Genomic DNA, 10684 nt, shown 5'->3' with positions numbered 1-10684 from the left:
GAAAAGAAGCCAATCGCACAAACTTCCTCCTGTTCACACACAAACACACACACACACAGAAACGCACACAAAGATCAGAGCTGAAGACACACTTGACGCCTCAACGGCAGACTCTCACCATCACCACAACTGCAGGTTTGTGCTCTTTTATGCTTTAAATGGAACAAGTATTTCAGTGCTGAAATCCACTGAACCTCCAGTTGGAGTTTAAACCTGGTCTGCAACACGTTGGGGGTTTTTAGTGAAAGACATAAAATGGTTGACATGGGGGCAGAAAATGGCGCACTTCCTTTCTTTTCAGCCCAGCGTCTTGCTTTCCGACTGAAGCCTTTCTTTCTTCTGTTTCTATGTTCATTTTTCAACCCTGGCAGAAGTTTGATCGGCAAATGAAGATGAGGTTCCGGCTGCTGCTGCTGCAGACTCTGGCAGGTAAGGCAACCGCCATTAAAGTTCAAGTCGTGTGAGCGTGAAGAGACTTCTTCTTGACTTTAGTGATGATGGAAATGTCCTCTGATCTTTTCTGCAGCCTTTCTCTTCTGTCAAGCTGGTAAAACCAAAACATTTATTTGTTCATATTAATCTTATAAACTTGTGGTTTTTGCAAGAGGCTGCTCTGAAATGTTGAAGTCTTCCTCTTTTTATTGTTTTTTTTTATACAGGCTCAATTGATATAAAAGTGGAGGAATACACAAATTCAGTTAAGCTGAGTTGTCCAGGCGGTGAAATTCGAGACCAAAATTATAAAACACATCAGAGTTTGGAGTTGCTCTACAAGGATGAGAACACAGGAAAGTATGATTGCATGAAAGACGACTCTGCAGTGTCACATATTTTTGTGAAATTCCGCAGTAAGTTTCAGAGAAAATGTTTTGTTATTTCACGCATGCCTCCCTTTGATTCTGTGACATTGAAGGCTGAGGACGGCTCTGTTTCCTGTCTGTTTTCATGTGTTTAGCCTGCGACAACTGCGTGGAGTTTGACATGACCTCCATTGTCAGCATCCTGGTTGGAAACTTGGTGGCGACTACTGGGATAGGAGTGGCCGTGTATTTGGTCGCCTCTCAGACTCGGACGAGTCGAGGCCCTTCTAAGAAAAAACGTAACACCTGCTCACACACTCACCTGCGTTTCAGCTCTGTTCACCAACCTCAGCTCAAGATTCTGACACATAGACTTCAAGAACAAGCAGAAAAGACAGTTTCCTTTTAAATTGCTAAACATCTGGGGTTTTTTTAAACTCATTCACATCTTTTGATGCAATCATGCAGCATCTAATTAAAAGTAAAAACACGAGTAGTTTTTTTTCATCGATGTAAATAAATTGCAGCATTAAGGTGTTAAACACACTTATACTATGGTCTGGGTGAATACTCGATTCTGATTGGCTGCTGGGTGTGCATTTAAACAAATGTAAATATGCCAGATTATAACCACAGTCTGATTTCCTTCTGGGAAACAGATTTACAAATAAATTCTCAGAAAAAAAACACTATGTTCAAAATTTGTATCTGTTAATATAAAAACACTAAATATCAAAAACAAAGATGTTGCTGTTGGCTAAATTTAGACATTTTCAGAAGTAATAAAATACTAAAAATGTTGTTTTTATAATTCATTTTTAAGGTTTCATTTTTGCCAAATAAAAAATACAATTTCTGGACCATCAAACTTTAAAAAAATGAATTCATTAAAAGCTGACAAATGAGCTTTTTATTCTGACATTTGTCTGTTTTTCATGATTGCATTCGGAAACATCCACACGCGTGTTTTTAAAGCTTAACGCTGTTTATCAATCAATATATCAAATTATTTACCCCTAAAACACGGCGGGTTGAAAACAGTGACAGCTTTTTTTCTCATTTTTGTACCATTATCTTCGGGGAAAAGACATCTTAAAATCATTCCAATAAAGTCTTTAAAGCTAGATCAGTTTTGGTCAGTGCTTTCAATTCAGGAGAAAATCCAACCAATACATTTGAAATATTAACCTTTTTTGTCTTCTATATTTGGATATGTCGTCATGTCATTTAAAATTAAGATTTTCCTATTCTTTCTCCCCTCCAAACACAATGAACAACTGTTCTGGCTGCATCTGAACGCCACGTCTGTTTGGACGAATGACAAGTGGCCTGACTTCAGTTAAGACTTGACCACAAAAGGGGTTTAGACAAACACACACCTCGTGTGTCTGAAGAATACCCCGGTCTCACAAAAACATGAAGTCTAGGTGTGCTCTCTTGTTTACGTCTGCTTGAAATAAAAATTCAAAAACACGATTTGTTAGTTGCTGAAACTCACCATCTGAGGCGCAGGTTTGGTTCCCACCTTGCCCGCCCATGCGTCACAGTGTCCTTGGGCAAGACACTGCTCCCACATTGCTCCTGGTGGTCAACAGTTGGCGCCAGCAGCAGAGCCGCCATCAGCGTGTGAATGGGACTGGGACTGTAAAGCGTTCTAGAAGAGCAAACCCGTTAGCATCTCCAAACGCCGAGTCCAGCCGCTACACAGCCTGATGGAACGCAGCTTTGATACGTTTTATGGTGACTAGATTTTTTCCATGAAACAAAAATTCTTGGTCAGACCAATATTCTTACCCCTGGAAGAATATTATATAATATATCATATATATATATATCTTAGCCTTTGGAAGATATATATTTATATTATTGTGCTTTTTAAAGAAAATCTGCCAATGGGGTAAAAATGTGTGACCTTGCAGTGTATTTGGGTATTTGGATTTACTAAAAACCTTTACTGCCACAGACTGGCGACCCTTCCAGGGTGTCTCCTGCCTTCGCCCACAAGTGGCCAGGATAGGCTCCAGCAGCCCCGTGACCCCAAAAGCGACGAAACAGAAGAAGACGAATGAACGAATGAATAAAATTCTTTACTGTTAATCTAAAATGACCTGCATCTCTAGTTAACTGAATTCTCATAAGAAAACTCTCAAAAAACTGTCCTGTAGAAATATTTTAATATGAAATCACTAAAGTGGTCCCACTGAGATCATGGTTTAGGATATTTACATAAAGCAAAGATTCCTTTTGTGGAAGTGTCCCTGCCCGTCTGTTGCCATGGTTACGTAGGATTTGGTCCTTCTTTCTGGAGCAACAGCATGTGAACATTCCTCTAGGTTCTCACATTCAATTCAGTATTTATGTTTTAAAAAGAACCTCCAGTGTTAAACAAGACCAGTAAATGAGATGTGAGGCTGCATGAACTGACGTCTGTTGTCTCCTGCTCATTTTCAGGATCTGATAAACAACAGCTCGTTCCTAATGACGTTTCTGACGAGCAATACCAGGTGAGCCGAAAAACACTTTGGAATTCAACCTTCATAGAAAATGGCAGATTTTCTCAGTGACTTTTTCTTTTCTGCTTTTTTCCATTCCACCTGTCCTTCTGCAGTCTTTGCATCACAGGACCCCAGACGTGTACGATAAAATTAGGAACAAATAAATAAAGAGTAAAAAGGCCCCTCTGCTCGTCCTCAAACTAAACCTTTTCTCTGACGTCTACAAGAAAAAAGGCTGTTTTACCTGCTGGAATGCCAACTGAAATACCTGCAAATAGCTGATCAAATTGCTGATACCGGTGAGATTATGCTTTGTAGAAACTTCTAGAGTCTTCTTCAGACCGGGGCATATCAGTTTTTTAAACTTTTGTGTGCTTTAAGAAAAAAAAAATTCAATGTGCGTATAAAAATTGTGTTGTATTAGTAGTGAAACATCTTTCTTAATATGTATTAAAGTAGAAGATGATAAAGCTTTTTTTCTAAGACCTTTTCAGTGACTCTGACCTGAGAATCCTCACAGAAAAAGGCCACTTGTCTTTGAAAGTCATTGTTCTTGAGCTGTGCTGTCTGCAAACATGGTGAAACTCAGCAGCTTCTGTCTTCATTTTGTCATAAAAAATGCAATAAAAAGTTCATTGAAAGACCAAGTGCAATGAAAAGGTTTTTTGTGTGTCTTTTTGACATGTTCTTGTAACGTTTTTAGGAAATAACATTTCTAAGTATTTCTTTCTTCAAACTGATGTGAATCAACAACAGAAGAAAATATGATGTTTGAGGAAGATCGTAGAAAGATGACAAAAGGCACAAATGACTAAAGCGTGGTGTTAGGGGCTGTAAGCTAGTGGGAGATCATGTCAACAGATCTCAGTTATGGGTGATGGGAAGGGGGACGACAGTCCCTCAGAGGGGAATTTCTAATGAACTCCTGCTGCTCTGCAGAAATTATGTCCTAGAAAAACGACACAGATTTTTGGCTAAAAGCAGCATCTTTATAATAAAACACCGCTGATGAGACTTTGAGAATAGATCAAAACATAATCGGGGTGGCACTGTAAACGTTTGATCTCTTTTTACCTTCAAATATTTCACAGCCAAAGTCATCTTAAACTTTGGACTAGTGGAGTTTGTTCTCGTTGCCTCAGTAGCCTTCACATTTCTCTTGTTTTTTTCTTTTAAAGTGTTTCCGTTAGAAAGCCACCGAACAGGTTAGCAGTTTGCTCTGAACCAACCACAAGCCAAAGTCCTTTGTACAGACAAAACAACAGAAGTTTTCCGCCTGAATGCACAGAACTAAGAGGACAAAGCCTCACACACATCCATGGTGGTGGACGCAGGGTGATTTGGGCTTGCTGGCCACAAGTCTCGGGTAAAACCTTGTTTTAGTTGCTAGTAAGATGCCATCAGTCCAACTGACAGCTTGAAGTACAGCAGAAATAATCCAGGTTCTGCTTAAAGTCTGGATGCAAACCTGACTGTGAATCTCCACATGGAGTCACTAAAGGCTCTGAAACGTGAGTCCCATCGGCCTTTGGCCCTCTGGATGGTTGGCCTGTCCGGTTCCTAGACAAAAGAAACCAACCTTTGAATGAATTCCAGAATGACATGAACTCAGTGCTTGAGAAAGGCATTCCATTAAAACCTTTAAGGTTTCATGGGGGGGGGGATTAGCACCCTTGTGAGAAGACCCTGGTTCAAATCCTAGCTGGGTCCTTTCTGTGTGGAGTTTGCATGTTCTCCTCCTGCACGCCCGGGTTTTCAGCAGGACTCATAGGTTCATTGGTGTCTCTGCATTGTCCTGTAGGTGCATGTGTCTAGCCCTGCAACACACCGGTGGTCTGTTCAGGCCCACGCCTGACAGAAGCCGGGTTGGCCCCAGTAACCCTGTCACCACAGAAGGGATACTGCAGATTCTGAAGATGGATGAACGGATGGATGGAGGCTGGTTTGTTCTCTCTCCGCTAAATACACGCAAGAGTACTTTAGGGAGTAAACAGCACCTTTCTCAGAATGACAAAGTGCTTCACGATAGTAAAAACACATCAAATTACAAATCATCACACACACATCACAGACTAAGAGACGAGGCCATGAAAAGACAACATTACATCAACTAACAGCTCTTCTGACCAGACTTTAAAACCTCAACAGTCCATCTGTCTCAATGACAAAGGCAGGTCACTCCAGAGATGAGGAGCGACCGCTTGGAGGTCTCCTCTGGTTTTCTAGGGTGGGGTTTGTCCATGCAAGGCTCTAAAAACTAACTTTTAAACTTTTAAATGAACTCTAAATTGAACTGGGAGCCCATGAAAAAAGGACGGTGAAGGAGTAGTATGTGCTGGCTCCTGTTGAAAGCCTTGAACCTGCTGCAGACGTTACAAAAGAGCTTTGTCAAACCGGAAATTACAATCATCTAAGCAGAAGAAATAAAAGCACAAATGATCTGAATGTTACACAACTTTAACGACAAACACAGAAAATGTAAGAAAACAGCAGCGATGCAGAGAAGGAGCTGCTGGGACGACTGCCATCACTCTGATCAAATCATTGGTTTGTAGAAACCAACCAACTGTAGTTGCAGAACGAAACTTCAGCCAACAGTGAGAAACTCAACCTTGGGGAGTCACGTGCGCGTGCGTCCGTGCACGCATGCTCGTGCACACATGGCAGATGTGCAGCTGTAGGTCTGTGTGTGGGGGCGGTTCAGTTCAAACTCATCTCCTACCCCCCCCCCCCACACACACACACACACTCCACCTTTGCCCTCATCTTCCTCGCTCAGCAGATGCAGAGGAAGACTGTCGAGCATGAAGTGTGGGAGTGTTTCCATAAAACACTCAATCTCTGAGCTTTTGCCACTTTTACCAAAACGTCAGTCGTCATTAGTGAGCATACTGAAGCCCGTCATGGTTGTTTTTTTGTGTTTCCCGCCCGTTTGACTGTGCTCAGTTACTGCTGGGAAAACATGACGGAGCTCAATTTCCACAGCATGTCTGACAGCTAAAGACACGTCCATGCAGGGAAACGTGAAGATTGGTTTCCAACAGCAAACAGAGCTCGATGAAGGTGGGGACTGAACGCTCGAGCTGTGCCAGACGGATGTGAGCTGCGGGTTTGAGGCTCTTTCAAGTGTGTGGTTGTGGGCCCGCATGCTGAGCAGAGGCAGCAGCTCAGAGCCGAGCACAAAGACACACATCCACAGACAGCAGACGGTTTTATTAGAGACAAAAAGAGCGTTAAAGAAAAAGTAAAACAGGCAAAAAACACAACGAGACACTATTTCACATCATGGTCATAAAAACCAAAAAGTTGCTTTTTTCCCGCACAAGTTTGACAGACAAAACGAGTTCATGCACCAAAGTAAAATCCAGTTATTAATACTAGTTTGTCTAATCGGTTTACACTTTAAACCATATTCTATAAACATGTGCATTGTGTCATGCTGTTGCTTTTTTATGGCTAGTTTGGTGTTCTGCATCGTTCATGTGCACGGTTTGCAAAAAGTAGCAATAAAAATAACACAACATTTTATAAGTTTGTACCCCATACCATGATCCCACCAAACAATAACTGCTGCATACAAAAAAATAAAAAACATTTACAAAAACCGCATTTCTTTGTTTCTGAACTATATACACTACGACGGAGTATTAGGGCCACCAAAAAAAAAAAGTAAAATTAAGAGTTTTTATCTCGTAAATTTATGAGAAAAAACTTGTAATTTTACGATATTAAGTGGAAGTGAGCATGCAGAGCAGCAGGTGAACGCCGCGCAGCAACAGAGCAGACCGACTAAACTTTGTTGAACAGGTGAGCTAAATGAGCTTGAACGTTCCAAATATCTGGAAGCTCATTCGTTTGATTTACGATTTATTAAAGTTTTATTTATTGATGGTTGGTTTGCAGGATCCCTGCAGCCCGATGAAGCCATCGGTGTCCCTGCAGCTTTCCACTTCAATCCTTTCTTCCTCCACCAAAGACGAGATCTCTACGTTTGTGTGATGCTTCAGTCTGAGGAGGAGCAGCAGTTTTTTGGCATTTTCAACGTTCTAATGCTAATATAACAGACTATTTTCATTCATCTTTGTTGTTTAATGATATAACGGGACATTTACTTCCACATTGGTGTTCGGATCTGATGACAGGTTCATGACGTAAGGTGACAGATGAACTTCAGGTTATGTGAATGAAAAGAAAAATAAAGGCCGCAGCGATCCTCTACACCCAAACTTGTCTCTGAGCTCCTTATTTTACATATGACACTCCGCTTTACTGACACCAAACCCCGGAAACCCGCCTCTACTGACAATAATCTGATTTTAAGTCGCCAAAGGTTCAGAATCTCTTTGTTTTAAACCTATAATAAACCTGGAAATAAAGCTTCACAAAAGGCTCCAAATCTTTCATCTTCAAGCGATGCTCTGATAAACGGACAACTTCGGTGTTTTCTCCTTGTTAATTTATGACTTTTTCTACGAGATAAAAACTCGTAAATTTACGAGTTTTTTTCTCGTAAATTTACGAGATAAAATGTCATAATTTTACTTTTTTTTTTTGGTGGCCCTAAAACTCTGTCGTAATACACAACAAAAATGATGCATGAAAGTTTCAAAGATAAATATAGTCTGTTGCATCTCCTCCGTCTGTCTGTTGCATTCGGTTATATTTATGAAAATCAACAAACTTCTTTTATTCTCCCCTTCATCTTCAAAATCCAAAAGAAAAGCCTCTTCGTCAAAATCAACCATTTGCTTTTTTTGTCCTCTAAAAGGTTTGGTACGGTGGCCCTGAAGGACAATGCAAAACATAATAAAGATCAGAATGACAACTATGAAAACAAAATAAAAAATAAAACATTACATTTTAAAAATCAAAGCCCAACATAGTTCAACAAAACATCATCATCATCCAATCAGCGATTAGAGTACCTACTGTTTGTTGTTGTGTTTTATTTTTAATATTTCATTGTGATCCCTGGAAATTGTTTTTGTTTTATAAAACCTTTATTTTTATTTTGTTTAATATTTTGAATTGTGTTTTGGCTTCTGGATTTTTGTGTTTTTGATTTCTAAAATGTGAAGTTGTCTTTTTATGATTTGTTTCTCTTTTTTTCTGTTGTTGTGCTCTTTAACATGTTTTTGCGTTGAGACATGTAGTCCACCGTCGTTGGGCACAAAGCAAGCCTTAAAAAACGCTTTCGTCGAGTGAAGGTTAAAGCGGATCTCCTGCATGATGGATACTGTGTTGAAAATTAGAGGGGTATTTCTAAAATGGTTTTTAGAGATCGGTACAGACTGAATTCCAGTTAAACACCAGTTTGATTTGGGCTGAAAATATTTGTTGCCAAACAGGGATGGAGTTGCTGACATAAAGACAAGTAAAGAGCATTGGAGTAATACTGGGGAGGCATCAAAAACCGCCATTTTGAAGTTGCCCTCGTCAGTCCTTCAATGAGAAACAGGTGGAATTGTCTTAAATGGAACAAAAGCCTCAGCTCCACCGCTCGGTGACGGCGTCTGACTCTCTGTTGCATCATGGGGGAACGGTTGCTTTCGTCGTCAGCCTTCAAACCATAAGCTGCCTCCATCCGACAGCTCCTTATCCCGTTTTTTGCACCGTGGAGTAAACACCGCCGGTGCGAGTGTGATGGTTCAGTTCCTGCGAATGAAACAACAAACAGTTCATAAAAGGAGAATTAGAAAACGGTCTTTTCCGTTCATTAGCTCTATTTTTGCCCCTCAGCTGCAGGGTCCACAGCGGGTTTCTGAAGTCTCTGGATTGTTTCAGCAAACACAACTTACATTTTTGAACACAAATTTTGGAAAAATCCTCTAATATCACACAAATTCTGGCCACAAAAACCAACTGTGGTAAATGCCACATTACCTCATTTTATATTTTACCAGGATTTTGAAATCTCAATACTTTTTAAAATCCGTCTTTGACCATGCTCCAGTCATACTAACGCTAAAAACCAGGTGCTGCTGAATGGTTACAAAAGCTAATCTCATCTATTTCTACTGTTTCCTTGGCTGCAGACTTTTACTTCAAGAATAACGATCATCAAACTCCCCACAACTCAGCCGTTCTTTTAGAGTTTAGAGGTTTGACTCATGAATCAATTCTGCTGGGATAAAAACTAGGAAAGAATTCCATCATGAGAATAAAATGAAACCATCTTTATACATACTTGATATGTTGTTAAATCGGATGGGACAGCTGAACTTCGGGGTACTCGACCAGGGGCATGGGGGGGTCCAGATGCTGGAGGAGGTGTGAACAAACATCTCCCATTACTGGAAACGCTCTTTAACCAAAGTAATGCAAGGTACGGTGTAATGGAACAAAAAGAAGTTACGCTTGGTCAGGTGAGCCGGTCCATCCGCGACCTTCTTCTTGGTGCATTTGTAGATGATTGTCATCAGAATCGTCGTGACAACCACGTCTGCGATGATGGCCCCCCCTAACAGCCAGCCATCGAGCTCAAAGCAGTTGTCACATCCTGGAAGATGAAGATCAACCAAGAAACTGGGGTTAGATCAGTAGCAAGCAGTAGCATATTTAAATATAGCTCCTCTTTTTATAGAAAAAGTCAGTTTAATGCAAAATTACTACAATGCAGGTAAATCTGAAAAAAAATGAAAAAAAGTGGGTTTTACTTACCTTTGCCTTTCACATAAAAGAAGTATTTATTTTCGTTGGCTTTACAGAAATGCTGAACAGGTTTTTGGTATTTAAATTCATAAGTGGAATTCAGGTTGTTCAATTTGAGATCCCATTCGGTAGATTGCGATGGACAGGTCAGCGTGACTTTATTCTGCTTGAAATCTATTCCCCAATCGGAGTCTAGGACAGAAACAAAGTCATATCAGTGACATTCATCCAGTTTTGGTTTTTCAGACTCTCTTTTTAGGACATTTTTCTCTAAAATTTGAGACAGGTGGGTTGACATGCATCACAAAAAATGGGACCGATTCAAATATTTCTATAGGCTCAAATGTGTTGTTCTGACAATAAAGAATGTGAAATCATGTTACCAGTGGAAGGACTAAAGTAGAAACGTCTCTGGCAGCATATTTCATGTGTTCATCTACAGATAAGTTTCATGAATCTGAAAGAAACGGTTCAACAGTAGAATTGTTGCATATTTACCTCCATGCGCTTTAGGGGTGACGGCACACAGGAGGAGGACGAGAAACACGGCTTGAACTCCCATGGTGCACGCTCTCCCAACCTTCCCCTGTCTTTGTCCTTTTCAGATCTGCCTTTAGAGAGGATTAAATCCAGATGAAACCCTTTACACGAGGGTGATAGTTGAGAAATAAATGGACGCCTTCTAAGCGGCTGGATCTTTCTCTAACTCCTCGTCTGAGGCTCTCACCCACTGAGCCT

The 10684-nt window shown here is 40.5% G+C and overlaps 2 protein-coding genes across 2 annotated transcripts in view; one reads left to right on the top strand and one right to left on the bottom strand.

The window, feature by feature from the left end:
- The window catches only part of LOC101161323 (T-cell surface glycoprotein CD3 gamma chain), a 3943-nt gene extending 1 nt beyond the window's left edge, over window positions 1–3942 (top strand). Inside the window, exons 1-7 of the mRNA XM_011483084.4 lie at window positions 1–135; window positions 372–429; window positions 527–547; window positions 660–848; window positions 956–1099; window positions 3252–3304; window positions 3409–3942. The exon at window positions 1–135 is cut by the window's left edge and continues 1 nt beyond it. Of these exons, the coding sequence (XP_011481386.1) occupies window positions 387–429; window positions 527–547; window positions 660–848; window positions 956–1099; window positions 3252–3304; window positions 3409–3459 (501 nt within the window). The 5' untranslated portion in view covers window positions 1–135; window positions 372–386 and the 3' untranslated portion in view covers window positions 3460–3942. The remainder of the gene's footprint in view (window positions 136–371; window positions 430–526; window positions 548–659; window positions 849–955; window positions 1100–3251; window positions 3305–3408) is intronic.
- A 2547-nt stretch (window positions 3943–6489) lies between these two features.
- Window positions 6490–10684, bottom strand: LOC144996876 (T-cell surface glycoprotein CD3 epsilon chain-like). Its single transcript, XM_078929333.1, has 5 exons — window positions 10445–10684; window positions 9956–10138; window positions 9651–9794; window positions 9483–9556; window positions 6490–8950 (listed from the first exon to the last, which is right to left on the bottom strand). The coding sequence occupies exons 1-5, from the start codon at window positions 10506–10508 to the stop codon at window positions 8891–8893; spliced, it is 525 nt and encodes a 174-aa protein (XP_078785459.1). The 5' UTR covers window positions 10509–10684; the 3' UTR covers window positions 6490–8890.

This window comes from Oryzias latipes, chromosome 13, assembly GCF_053564925.1.
Source record: "Oryzias latipes strain Hd-rR chromosome 13, Olatipes_Hd-rR_3.1".
In the NCBI taxonomy this organism is placed as follows: Eukaryota; Metazoa; Chordata; class Actinopteri; order Beloniformes; family Adrianichthyidae; genus Oryzias; species Oryzias latipes.
Note: the sequence above shows the minus strand (reverse complement) of the source record. Positions and strands in the feature narration are given on the sequence as shown.